General features: G+C 43.6%; 1 protein-coding gene across 2 annotated transcripts in view; it reads right to left on the bottom strand.

Moving 5' to 3' along the window:
- Window positions 1–10,895, bottom strand: part of LMLN (leishmanolysin like peptidase) — a 60,087-nt gene extending 49,192 nt beyond the window's left edge. Inside the window, exon 1 of one of the 2 annotated variants that reach the window (XM_072613723.1) lies at window positions 10,662–10,895. In XM_072613723.1, coding sequence (XP_072469824.1) covers window positions 10,662–10,826 — 165 coding nt within the window. In that variant the 5' untranslated portion in view covers window positions 10,827–10,895. The remainder of the gene's footprint in view (window positions 1–10,661) is intronic. The other variant, XM_072613724.1, reaches the window with a different exon arrangement.
- Between the last annotated feature and the right edge of the window lie 3,871 nt (window positions 10,896–14,766).

Genomic DNA, 14,766 nt, shown 5'->3' with positions numbered 1-14,766 from the left:
TCTGTCAGGGGAGATATGGCAAATCTATAAGTACTGATATGGAAATATCCATAGATTTATTGATATCAATTTATTTATTGATATCCATCAAAACTATCAACAGGCAGAACTAGAAGGTAAAACTCAAACAGGTTTATCGGATGCTTCTGCATAGGCACAGAGTTCTTAATCAACTCTGAGCAAAGAACAGAGATTTCCTAAAGATTATATGGTCTCCAGTGACATTAGAAAAAGAAACAAAAGGGAAAAGGTACAATTTTGGACTTATAGCTGCAGAAAAGAAAAAGGAATTTATAAGGACCAAAAGTAAAGACTGTAAAGACTGACATTTCAAAGATAAGAAGAAAAAACTAGAAGGGTTAGCCTGGGGAAGGGCAGTTAGATGGCACAATGGATAGAGTGCTAGGCCTGGAGTTGATGAGATCCTTGGGTGCATGTGCTTGGGCTCCAAGTCTAAAATTACATTTCTCTTTAAAAAAATCACATTTCTCCCTAGCCTCAAAACACTATCCCAGGAAGTTTCTCCCCATCCCAAGGACACAGTCTGCCCCAGCAACAGGGCTACAGCAGCCAGCTGCACCTATAGAACATATTAGTCTGAACCAGTTGTATACTAACTGAACTGACTGTGCACTGGATCATAATGACATTTACTACTCACAGACCAATCATATGTATCCTAGACTTAGACATACACATACTCCCTTACATTTATCTTGTCTAACAAGGCAATGAGGAGAGCAGCCTGGGTATTTCTCAGTCAGCCCTGACTAGTTGACTTAGTAACGTTTCAGGCCTAAAACCACACCTCCATGTAGCCTCCCCTTGGGCTATTTCCCGATGAACTCTGGGTAAAATACCTGCCCAGTAGATACCAAAAGTGCAAGTTCCTATAAGAACCAACCATTACTTAACCACTCCCTAATCCCACCCTGAATCACCTAATTAGAATATTTTGCACATGATATACTACAGAATATCCTACATAAACTTTACCTGTACCCCTCCAAGGTTGCAGGTTCCCTAAGAACTTTTGCCTGCTGAAAAGAATAATAAATCTTTACCTTGACCTAAACAATGCTTGAGTACATGAATTCTTCTCCAGATGGCCCATGCAGGGAATTCTAGTCTTGAAGTTCCTGTACCCTAGCCCACTTCCAGCCCTCATCAGAGTCAGGAAGATCTGAGTTCAAATCTGACCTTGGACATTTACTAGTGTTGAAAAGAGAGATGGGAGAGCTGGTTTAAATGTGAATGAATTCACTTAGATCTTCTCTTTAGCCAAAGGGAGCTTTATTGATGCAAAAGCAGCAGCAGACTAGCCCTGGAAGGACTAGCAATTTACAGAGAAACAGGGGCTTGTTTTTATAAGGACAGGATAAGGGAGACAGGGGAATCTTATGACTCAGGATGGGGGAGGGGAGACAAGGAATTCCATGGTCTAGGATAAGGGGGAAGTTTTTTGGTATTCCAAAATAAGGGGAGACTTTAAGGCACCAGTGAATGAGCAACTCAACCCTAAGGGTGCCTTTGTATCAAGAGACTTTAGGGTGCCTTTAGGGGATGAACCAGGGAAAGGGCAGCTCAACATTTAAGGCACCTTTGTATCCACATCACTAGCTGTGTGACCCTGGGCAAGTCACTTAATACTGTTTGCCTTAGTTCTTCTATAAAATGAGCTGGAAAAGGAAATGGCAAACTACTACAGCATCTTTGCCAGGAAAACTCCAAATGGAGTCACAAAGAGTCAGACATGACTGAAGAGCAACAAGTCTGGGAAAATTCTTTTACTCCTGACTGGTTTCATATCTGGATCAAAAAAACTGGGAGTTTCTGATAATTTAGCATAGGGAAAACGTCATATGGTAACAGAGCCTAGAAAGAAGTTCAAGCCTCTCCTATCTTTAAAACTCAATCAATAAATACTTATTAAATACCTACTGTGTTCCAGGCGCTGTGCTAAGAGCTGGAGAAACAAAGAGGCAAAAGACAGTCTCTGCCTTCAAGGAACACAACATACAACAAATATGTAGAAAACAAGCCATATACAGGATAAATAAGAAATAATTAAGACTCTAGAAATATTAACAAGCACTAGAATTAAGAGGTATTGAGAAAGGTTTCCTGTAAAAGATGAGATTTTAGGTGGCCCTTAAAAGGAAACCAGGAAAGGAAGTAGGCAAAGTTGAGGAGAGTATTCCAGGCATGGGGGATAGCCAGAGAAAATTGTCAGAGCCAGAGATGGATTGTCTTATTTTTGGAACAGCCAGGAGGCCAGTGATCCAGGATCACTGGATCCAAGAGTACCTGTCAGGGAGTAAGGTGTTAAGAAGATTGGAAAGATGGAAGGGGGCTAAGTTATGAAGGGCCTAGAGGCAAAAGAAGCCATTTCAGGTTACTGAGTTGGGGGACAGGGGAAGGAGGGGAAGGGGTGACATGATCAGACCAACACTAATGAAAACCACTTTAGTCGCTGAGTGCAGGATAGATTGGGGTGAGGAAAGACTTGAGGCAGGCAGTACCACCAATAGACTATTGCAATAATCCAGGTATGAGGTGATAAGAACCTGTACCAGGGTGGTGGAAATGCCAGAGAAGAGAAGCGAGTATTTTTGAGAGGTGCTGTAGTGAAATTGATAGGCCCTGGTAACAGATTAGACATGGGGTTGTGGAGTCAAGGATAACTCCCAGATTATGAGCCTAAGGAACTGGGAAGATGGTATTACCCTCTACAGTCATAGGGAAGATAAGAGGGAAGAGTTTTAGGGCAAGGGCAAGGCCTTGAGGCCACATATGACCCTCTAGGTCCTCAAGTGCAGCTGTCTTGACTGAATCCAAACTTCACAGAACAAAGTTTGGATTCAGTCATAGAGCTGTAGCTGAGGATCTAGGAAGCTACATGTGGCCTTGAGGCCACAGGTTCCCCACACCTGGACTTTAGGGGGAAAGATAAGTTCCCTTTTGTAAATACTGAATTTAAGATGTCTCTTGGACATCCAATTCAATGCCTGAAAGGTAACTGGAGATATGAAACCGGAGGACAGCAGAGATTTTGGGGCAGAGCAGGTAGATTTGAGAATCATCATTTAATGACCAAACATGGTAATTAAATCCATGAGAGCTCATGAGATCACCAAATGAAGTAGTAGAGAGAGTGAAGAGGGCCCAGGACAAAAATCATCTTATTCATTAATTCTTATTTAGGTTCTTGAAATGGAAGATAATAAAGTAGGCTGGCCTTCACAGTCAAAAGCATTAAGGGGTTCTAAAAGCTATCATAACAAAAAAATGATTATCAGTCAAGTGACATTGAAAATCCCCACACCTTTCTTAAAGTAGCAACTAAAAGCTCCTATGGCATTGAAAGGATACTGTTTCTGTGGTAGTGTAAGGTGAGCGATTGTGCATCCTGGCTGGAATTCTCCTGTGTGACTGCATGGATTCCAGATCACAAGGGTTTCAAGGCAAGGTGCCACAAAGGCCAGTGACTTCTGGCTGGCAGTTTCCCCAGCCCAGCCCATGAAGCCAAGTTCTGACAGGCATTACTAGAGGTTTGCGCAACACCCCATTGGTCCTTTCCAATGTTTTTAATCTTTCCTTATCTCTTCATTGGATCCTTCCCCGAAGCCTGGAAACAGCCAAGATATCTCCCATCCTTTAAAAAAAAAACTTTCATTCCTTTCTGTTGTTGCATCCAACTGTCAGTGATCCCATCTGGGGGTTTCTCAGCAAAGATACTAAAGTAGTTTGCCATTTCTTCCTTCAGCTCATTTTACAGAGGAGGAAACTGAGGCAAACAGGGTTAAATGACTTATCCAGGGTCACCCAGCTGGTATCTGAGGCTGGGTTTGAACTCATGTGTCTTTCTGATTTCAGGCCCATTGCTCTATCTCTATCTCTATCTACAGCACCACCTCACTGCTCTTCACTCCTCCCTACCATTCTCTTCTATAGTTGTCTCTCCTCTCCCCCCCTTCACTGCCAAACTCCTAGAAAGCCACCTTTAGTCACTGCCTCCACTTCCTCATCACCCACTTATGGTATAACTCTTTACAATTAGTCTTCTGACCCCACCGTTCAAATGAAACTGCTCTCTCCAAGGATACCAACAGTCTTTTAACTGTCCAAGACAAAGGCCATAGACCATATGGTCTTAGACCATATCTTTCTTCATCTCTCTTCAGCATTTAACACTGCTGATCTCACCCTCCTTCTGCATGATCTCTTTCCTGGGTTTTTCTGACAGTTTTTTTCCTGATTTTCTTTCTAACTCTGTGAATACTTCTTTATGAAATCATCCCCTTACTATGGGTGTACCCCACATTGTACCCCAAGTACCCTAAGCTGAGCCCTCTTCTCTTAGATCACAGATTCAGAGCTGGAAAAGACTTTAGAGGTCTTCTCGGCCAACTCTATATTTGACTGATATGCAAAATGAGGCCCAGAGAGGTTAAGTGACTTGTTCAAGGTCAAAAAGTCATTGAGGAACAGAACTGGAATCTAAAACCAGGTCCTTTTTCCAAATCCAACAGCCTTCCTGCTGTGCCAAGTGGCATCTAATCAGCTTTCACAAGTTTAACTATTATCTCTAAACAAATGATTTTAAATCCATGTAGGGGAAGGAACCCTTAGACTTGGATTTCACTGGTGCAGGGAATTCCAGATGAGTAAAATCCCTTTATCAATGCAGATTGCCACCTGCCCAGAAACTGATACCTTTAGAGCAGAGGTTGGTTCTAAAACTGAGGTCAAGAACTTGTCTTTTTAAACATTTTGATAACTCTAACAAAGCAGCATAGTAAAGTGGGAAAAGGACTGAATAAGTAAGGCTGAATTCTGACTCTGCTACTTTCTATATATGAGGGGACTGATATGATTCTAAGGGACCAATGATGATCAGGCAACCTACTTCTTGGCAAAGATGATGGGCTTAAGATGCAGAGTGAGACATTTTTTAAAATATGGGCAATGTAAGAATTTGTTTTCCCTGACTCTACAAACATTTGTTACACAGGTTTTAATTTTCTTCAGTGAAGTTTTTTTTTTTTAACCATTTGGTTAATTCTGATTTTTTAAGGAGTTATTTTTTTTCAGTATTTTTTGTGCCTCCTTTATCAAACTGTTAAATTCTCTTTTCATAAATTTCTAGCACTGCTCTCATTTCTTTCCCCAATTTTTCTTCTGCTGCTCTTATGTTTTTCGGGGAGGTGGGGCGAGAGGGAAGTGAGAAGAGGAAATAAATGCTGATTAACTGAAAAAATTTAAAATAACATAAAATGAGGGGACTGAAATAGATGACTTCTATGATCCCTTCCTATATTAGATTTCTGATCCCATGAACCTATTTTTCTAGAATGATTTCCCATTATACTATTGCAGCGAAAATAGTGTACTTGATATTAGCTGTACACCCCATTTCATGCCCCCATTGTTTATCCTAACCACCATCTCCTTGCAATCTTTAATTCCTTCAAGGCTCAAATCCAATGACACCTTCTACTGGAGGTCCTTCCTGGTTAGTTCCCCCATCTGTTAATGCTCCCCCTAGAAACTGGAAGCCATCCAGGAGCCTCAATCCAAGAGCCCTGGGAATAGCAATGTCCTGTCAAGACCAATGCCCTGTGAAGAAGGAGCCCACTATCCTCACTACTAACAAGAGAACTGCTGAACAACTATCACTGAAGGTCATGTAAGCCCAAGAGCCCTAGGAAGAGCAATTCTCTCCCCAACACTGACCGGCTTCCAAGTCTAACCTCAGCAGCTACCATCCACGGAAGCAACGCTTGTGGACAATGAAATCTTGAAACTTAATTTACCTGAAATAGAAAAGTCTGAGACACAAAACTTCAGAGTATAATGATTTATTTCCAAAGCTAGCAACTGGCTTTTTGTTAGTCAGAGACAAATGGGATGACTACCAGAGCTTATTTTTATAGTTTTTTTTTTAAAGAGGAACTTATAAGTCATAGAAAGTGTCAATAATCTTAACATAATTCTTGAACATAATTCAAGTGGATAAGGCCGGTCACTTAACCAGTGTATTTTCTTAGACTTTTTACATGCACATTTGTTGCTACTGCCAAATTTCAGGGTATGGTTGTGTGGGAAGAGTGTAACGGGAAGTTTCCAGATAACTATTAAATCTATTATTCTACTAGATTACATCTACAGCTATTACCCTGCTTGTCAAAAGTGAGATTGCATTAGAAATCTTATTCTGTAGCCAGGCATTTGTGGTTAGGAATGTTACTTTTGTGATACATGTGAACTGAATAATATAACTTCTGTTGCTGCTGGAAAGAGCAACATTTCAGGAAGCTAAAGAGGAATTTACTAACAAACTAAATGAGGAACTTAAATCTTTATAGTTTTATAAAATCTACTTAACTCTATGATTATTTTACTCCTGCAAAAATATATGTGCCTCTAAATTATCCATCAATAAATCACAGCTATGGTTAGGGCCATGCCAATCTATTAGTTCTTCGTAACTGCTTCCCTGTGTTCTGAAGCCCTGGCCTCCTTGGCAGCCAAAACTACCGAAGACAAAGAAAAGAGGACTTGGGCCTTGGCTCAGTTAATGGTTCAAAATTGGATACAGTTTTATCTGTGGAAGTGACCTTAAAGAAGATGCCTCTGTACCCCATAAAACCTTCACATATGACTTGCCACTGAAATCTCCTCTAAGTGTGGTCTCTCCCATCAGACCAGGGGCTGCCTTGCTTTCTGTATCCTCAGTCAAGTTTGGGGCCTGGCATAGAGTAAGCACTTAACAAATGCTTTTTCATTCATCATTCAGATTTTACTTATCTGTCTATATACTGTTTTCCTCACAGCAGAATATAAGCTCTTGGATAATAGCGAATATTTAATTTTTGTCTTTGTATTTCCTAAACCTAGCACACAGTTAAGAGTTTAATACGTGCTTTAACTGAATGACACAACCCATTTGATGACGTGATTCATGTCATGCTTGTAGTGGATCCTTATTAAGATAACTCAGGCTAGCTGCTAAATGAACTCCAGGTGCCAGACCCTGACCAATTAAGGGAGAAAATGCCTAGGTGGAATTTTCCCTTTGGCAAAACTGATTATTTCAAAGTTGTAAAAACTGTATGCAACAATTCTTGAGCTTCATATATGTATTTATCTACCTCAAACATCTCCACTAGAATGTCCCCTAAGCATTTTCAATTTAACAAGTCCAAAATTGAACTCATCTCTGCCCTCCCACCCACCTCCACCTCTTCCAAATGTCTTTAAAGGCACCCCTATTCTCCCAGTCACCCATACTTGAAATATTGGAATTAGGTTCAACTCTTCATTTCCCCAAGACTCCTCACCTAACAGGTTGCCAAGAGATGTCAATTCTACCTAAATGATATCTGGTCACATCTATTCCCTTCTCTCCAAGCATACTGCTTTGGTCCAGTAAAACTGTACTAACAGCTATGTTGCCGTCTACTTCTAATCTTTCACAGAGGCAGTTCCCCAGGCTTAAAAAGAACTCTCCCTCATTTCCACATTGCTGGATGGGCATGATTCTGGCCAGTCTGGAGGTTCAGGTTCAGTTTCAAGATTGGAACGAAATAAAGCAACCTCATTATCTTTCCTCTTCAGCCCTCTCCTCTCCCTTACTTTCCTAAAGTAATTTAATTGTCTCTGTTTTGGTCAGAAACCCTGAGGGTCTTCCCCCTCCCAGATAGTAGTTGCTTTTTTTATTAGGTAAAAGGGGTCATTCTTCAGCTCATTTCTTATCTAGCCTTAATCACTGAATGGGCCTTGCCTCAGTCCAAGTGAAAACTGAGAAAGACCTTAGCTTAAAAAGGCCAAGGTCTCCCACTGCATGGGAGTCATCTCCAGTCACCCTGATTTATATCTTGCCACTGGACCTAGATGGCTCTGGAGGAGAGAATGAAGCCCTTAAATTAAATTAAATTCACTTAAAAATTAAATCAAATTCATTTGTGAGTCATGGCATCACCTTCCTGATGTCATGGTCCTCTTGGAAAAAGACAAACAACAATTTTCCTGTTACTGTGGGGGGCACCACCATGCTCCTTAGTCACTAAAGGTCAACAAAACCAAATGTCATCCTCAGGTCTTCTCTCTTTCTCACTCTTCATATCCAATATGTAGTCAAGTCCTATTAGGACTACCTTTGTAATATTTTTTGTACACACCCCCTTTTTTCCTCTGATAACCTCACATCTCACTTGGACTACTGCAATGGCCTAACTGGTTTCCCTGCCACATGTGCCTCCACACTATAATCCATCCTCATACAGCTGCCAACATGATTTTCCCAATGCACAGGTCTTACCTTCTTACTCCTCTATTCAACAAATTCCTGTAGCTCTCTACAATGTCTAAGATAAAAAAATATAAACTCCTGTTTGCATTTAAAGCCCTTCATAATCTGGTCTCATCCTGCCTTTCCAGCCTCATCATACACTGCTCCTTGATCCCACTTTATGATCAGTCCAGCTAAACTTGTCATCTTGCTGTTTTCACACTGACTGTCCCCTATGCATGGAATGCACATCCTCTTCACTTCTGCTTCTAAAACCCCTTAATCTTCAAGACTCAGCTATCGCTATATATAGCTTTATCTATAGATATATCCCCCCAAAATGTCTTCCTTCCTCTCCAAACTTCCTTGTATTTTATATACATTCTGTATTTTACATATACATACTAACTCTCTCATTCAATCAATAATCAATCAATACACATTTATTAAGCACCTACTATGTGTCAGAAATATAAACTCCTTGAGGACAGAGACTTTTTTGTTTTTGTCTTCGTTTCTCCGGCAACTAGTTCAGAGGTTGGTACAAAGTAGGCACTTTAATGTTCCCTGGCAGCATGAAACCTTGTACTTGTGAGGGGAAGAGATCCTGCCAGACTGGCCTCTCTATTCCCACTGATGACACTGGCCATCCCTGTGTTAAAATTCTATCTTGTTCTGGTCTTCTTGACCATCATCTTCCCAGCCCCCAGGATAGTAAGTAAATGTATAGGTGGCCACTATAAATAGCAGGAAGTAAGATTGCAAAGGGGAACCTAGCAGTCACATTTGTAAACTGTATCATATTAACCTTCCTGAAAATATGTGCTAACTCAGGAGAAGCCTTCTAAGTCTTGTGGTTAGGGCCTTTTGGTCCTATGATCTGTAAATCTCAGATAAGTACCAGTAATACAATACAATCTGCAGTAACAAAATGGTCCTGAAAACTTTGAGATAATGTGGATATGATCATTTTAAAAGTTTTACTAACAACTTTGAGATGACTTGCATATGTTAATGAATTTACCCCAAGGTGGCAAGGATATGGGTTAGTCCATCCCCCATCAAACCCTCTAAAAATAAGACCTCAAAATCCTGCTCTCTTGCCCCCACTTTCACCCCCAGCACTCTTTCATCTCCTGCAGGTCCATGCTCCTTCAGTGCTCCCAACAACAATCCAATCCCTAGTTACTTCAGTGACTTTCCAGATAACCATTCTCTTACTGACACATCCTAGTCCCCAGCAGTCTGCCTCTGTACTTCCTCTCCCTTTGTACTTTCTGTGATCGTAGCCCACTTTGGCCTGCCATGCTGGTCTTTCCTGGAGTGTGCCTGCCCCATTTCATCACTTCATAAATTAATTAGCAAATCACTTCCCCCCAGCGGGAGCGCTCTCCCTCCTAACATCAGCTTTTTCCTCCAGTATGCTCAGGCATCTCCTTCCCCATGGAGCATTTCCTGTTTCAGTCCCCTGATCCCCAACAGCTTAGCTTTCTCCCTCTCAAACTCACAACAACCCTAAGGAGGTAGGTGTTATTATTATCTGCGTTTGACAGATGAGGAAACTGAGGCAAGCGGGGGTGAAGTGACGCGCCAAGGGTCTGAGGCTGGATCTGGACTCGGGTCTTTCCGACCTCCAGGCTAGGGTTCGATCCTCTGCCCCCAGCCTTCCACCAGTCATTGACCACCTTAGGTTAGCCGCACAGGTACGTTATTAACTCGTATTTACGCACACATTTTTGGCACCTGTGCACCTCTCATCCCTCCCATTAGAACGTAAGCTCCTCGCAAGCACGCAGCGATGGATTCCTTTACGCATCCGTCTGGCTCTGGCACCCGGCCCGGCGCCGATGCGTAATACCAGAGGGGCCGATCGATCGTGGATGGATCCCGACCTGCCGTCTGGACTCGCCGCACTGACAAAGGTCACGCGGCCAGGCTTCTTCCTTCTCCGCCCCTGCTTTCCTTTTCCTTCCTTCCATTCATTCATTCTGCCTTCCTTCCTTTCACTCCTCCTCCTCCCTCTCATTCATTCTCTCCGATTCAATCGTTCCTTCTTCCATTACGTCTTCTTTCTTTCTTCTGTAGCCAAACGCTCCGCCGCCCGCCCTCCCGGGGGGCTGCCGGCACCTCCCTCCATCACCGCGCAGTGCGGAGGGAAGCGCTTTGTAAACCTGACAGCGCCAGAGACGGCGCATCCCCGCCCCCAGCGCCGCGGGGCCTGCGCGAGGCAGCGAACCCCGGCCCGGGCCCGGGCCCCGCCGCCCGCCCCTCGGCTCCCGCCCGACCGCTCCGGGCGCCGCTCCGACCCTCCGGGCGCCGGGATGCCGAGCCCCCTCTCCCCAGCTCGGCCGGGCGTCCGCATCCCTACCTCATCCGCGGAGGGGACGTGGTGATGGCAGTGGGAGCCGCCGCTCAAGGAGACCGAAGCAGAGGCGCCGATGCCCGGCCGAAGGCCGGTCAGGAAGAGCAGCAGAGTCCACAGAGGTCCGCTCGGCCGCCGGCCGCCCGGACCTCCGCCTCCTTCGGCCGCCATCTTTCTTTAAGTGCCTGCCGAGCGTCGTTACCATGGAGCGCGTGACGCTAGCGCATCATGGACGTCTGCGTGTGCGCCATGACGTCATGCCTCCCGGAGAAGGCGGTCTCTGATTGGCTCAGCGCTTCAGTCCCCTCGAATTGTAGGTGTGGTACGAATTACTCCTCGAATTGTACGAATCAAGCCATTTTTTTGAAAAAGCTAAATGGGATGTGTTTATCCGTGCTCTGTGGCAGCAAGAAGCGAGACAGCTTTGTCCGGAGCTGAGGCTCACGCGGAGGACTTTGGAGAGGAACTCCGTGCAACACGTTGTTAAAGATCGGGAGCAAAGCGTGTGGTGGAGGAAACGCACGACAGGCCTGTGTGGAGCGCGGGGGCCACCTGCTGGTGGAGAGCCCGCACTGCCTGCGGGGAGGAAGCGAGGAGGGCCTGCCTGCCGCGGTGGGCACCTCCCGCCCCCCAGGCCAGACCCCGGGGAGGACGCGGGCAGCCGCCGGACGGCCGCGGGCTGCGCACTGGGAGAGAGCTCCCGGCTCCCGCTCCGCTGGCCCCCCAGCCGGGTGGGAGCTCCTGGAGAGCGGAGGCTGGGCGCCTGATAAGTGATCATTAAACAGAAACTGAAACGGAGCGCTTTGTAATGACCAAGCTTGGACTCGAAGAGCCGTGACATCGCACTCCGCCCCCCCCCCCAAATTCATTACTTTAACTTCTTTGTTTCTAGTTTTCAACAAACACTTCCATAACTTCCAAATTCTTCTTTAAAAAAGAGAAGGGATGGGGGACTGCAGCCGTGGAATTCCGCATAAATGGCCGGACGTGGTTGCTGTTGCTTTGTTACGTTGAATTTTTTAACATTTCTGTCATTCCTCTGTAGGATAGCATGTCTTTTTTTACGAGGACAAATTGTTTCTTAAAAGGAGCAGAAAAATACACTTGGTTATAATGTGTCTACGCACACGTGACGTATGTACGCACATATGTGTTAAACATGCGCACACCTGGAGCGGTCAGGGAGGATCCGTCGGCGGGGCTGCCGCTGAGACAAGAACTGACGGTGCCAGGTGGCTGCGGCGCTGCTTCCCCACGGCTAACGTGCCTTTGCAGCACTTGCTGCTGAGAAACGTGAATGAGACCCCCGCCCAAGGATCCCCGTAACATGCACAAATACAGGTAGATAAAAACGTGTAGAGAGGAAATGCGTAGAACACAGGTGAAAGGTGAGTAATCTTGAAGGAAGAAACACGAGCAGCTGACGGGGAGGGAAGAACTCAAAGTCCACATTCAGAGAAGGCAGTTGAGATGGAAAGAGAGGCAGACAGACACAGAACTAGATTAAAATGTAACTGGGAAATGCTTAACAAAATAAAAACACAGTGTAGATAATGTTAATTTGTGGTTTTCTAAGTCAGCATGTGGTTGCAGAAATTTTTTTTTTGAGGCAGTGAGGGTTAAGTGACTTACCCAGGGTCACTCAGCTAGTGTTTGAGGCTGGATTTGAACTCAGGGTGTCCTGACTCCATGGCCAGTGCTCTCTATGCACTGTGCCACCTGGTTGCCCCAGGAATTCATTTTTTATTTGAGTTTAACCCCACTGGCATAAAGCGCTAAGACACAAATACAAGCAAGACAGTCTCTGATTTCATTCTAACAGGAAAAAAACAACACGTTCAAGGTGGAGCTGGGAAAAGGGTAGCTGGAGGTGACATGGTAGGACCAGGAAATGAGCTGAGCACCGGAGGAGACTCCAAGGTTTCCAAGAAGCAGAGAGGTGAGGAAGGAGTGTATTTCCAGGCTTGAGAGAGCAAAGTGCAAAAAGCATATATTCAAGAGGTAGTGTTTTGTATGATTAACAGCAAGTAGGGGATATAGCTTTCTATAGAGTACATGGAGGGAATTAATGTTAGAAAGGATGGGACCAAATCTTAAAGACCTAGAAAAAATAAACAGGATTTTATATTTGATTCTACAAGTTATAAGAAGCCACTAAAGTTTGTCAAAGAAGATAATATTGTAAGGCATTTAGCATAGTGCCTGGCACATTGTTATTCAATCATGTCCAACTCTTCCTGACCCTGTGGACACAACTGCACACAAATATTGCACACCAATACTGTTTATGGGGTTTTCTTGGAAAAGATATTAAGAGTGGTTTGCCATTTTCTCCCTCTGTGGATTAAGACAAAAAGAAGTGACTTGCCCAGGATCACACAGCTAGATCCTCCTCCTGACTTCAGGCTCTGAGCCACCTCTGACACATATATAGTAGGTGCTGTATATACCTTAAAATTATCTTTGTCTCTGTGAAATTATTTCAAAATTACTATAAAATGGAAAGCACTGCTTAGCTCAGAGACTTTTAACATGGCTCCAATAGGTGTGGTGCTAGGGGAGGAGATGATCATTAATTGCGGTCAGGCACTGTGGTAACTAGGGATAGAAAAACAAAAAGGAAAAGTCCCTACCCTCAATAAAATTTCACTCCATTGGAGGAAACCAAGATTAATTGTTAGATGGATTTGGAACTAGTTGAAAGGCTGTATTCTAAGAGTAGCCTTAATTCATAGCTAACTTGACAAGATGTCTCCAATGAAGAGTCCCACAGACTACTTGTATAGAAGTATAGATAGCATCCTTATCAAATCTCAAGATAGCAAAAAGCTGGGAAAAGTATCTAATACGTAGGATGATAGAATCCAAAAAAGATATGGCTAGTATATCAGCATGGAGTTAATAAGATGAAATTCAATAAAGTCTTACACTTGAATTTTTAAAAAAAAAATTAGCTTTGCAGAATTACAATATTATGGAAGGGCCTTTATTTGAGGCCTCTGGTCTTACTTGAAAGAAAAACCTTTTCGAGTTTAATTAATGTAATAGAGACGCTGTCGTCCTCTGAAAGCCTTAGTTTAATTATTACACAAGACCTAATCAGCTGGGTTTTTTTGGTAAGATTCAAAACTCAAGAAGAAATTCAAGTCCTTGAAACTCAGGATATTGGCCAAAGAAATGGGAACTCATTAAAACAATGAACAGAAAGATTTTTGGTCACCCTTGACCAGTTGGTTTCAATACTCCTAAGGGTATACACTGACATCACAATAGTTCTGTTTAAGTCACTCAAGATACCTTAAAGTTATCTTTATGTCTGCAGAATTGTTTCAGAATTACTATGAAAGGCATTGCTTAGCTCAGACATTTTTAACAAGAGGTCAGCTGCCCATTTGACACTCTCCAAGCAGGACTTCTGAGATGGTGGAATCTGTTTTCACACCTGGGTTATTGCCATAGCCCGCTAGACATTTGTGGTCTGCCTGCCACAGATGTCTTCTTACTCTACTTTCTCCATTCAGCTGTCAAAATCACCTTCCTAAAGCCCAGGTTTGACCAAGTCACTCCTAATCAATAAATTCCAGTGACTCCCTATTACCTCCAGGACCAAATGAAAACCCTATTTAGTATTCAAAATACTCCATATACTGACCACCACCCTTTCCAAGTCTTCTACCTTCTGCCTTCCATACCCAGTCATCATTCCATTGACACTGACCTCACTGTTCCTCACACACCACCACATTCCCATTTCCCAACTGCATTTTCACTGGCCATCCCTCTTGTCTAGAAGGTGGTTCTTCCTGGTTTCAATTCCCAGCTAATATTTCACCCTCTCCTGAAGCCTCTCTTGTGTCTCCTCTATTAATCCCAACTTATCCTATGTATATAATTTTTAAAATAAATGTGTTTTCATTTTGTCTGTCCTTTTTGATTATGAGATCAAGGGCAAGAATGGTCTTGCTTTTCTATCTCCATCACTTGGCACAGTGCCTGGTAGATAGAAGGAGCTAAATAAACATGGCTGACTCACTGGAAGCTGAGAATGGGATGGCAACTTGCTGAGTGCTACAATGGAGATTTCTGTCAGTTATGGGTTGGACTAGATGGC

The sequence above is a fragment of the Notamacropus eugenii genome, chromosome 5 (genome assembly GCF_028372415.1).
Source record: "Notamacropus eugenii isolate mMacEug1 chromosome 5, mMacEug1.pri_v2, whole genome shotgun sequence".
Taxonomy (NCBI): Eukaryota; Metazoa; Chordata; class Mammalia; order Diprotodontia; family Macropodidae; genus Notamacropus; species Notamacropus eugenii.
Note: the sequence above shows the minus strand (reverse complement) of the source record. Positions and strands in the feature narration are given on the sequence as shown.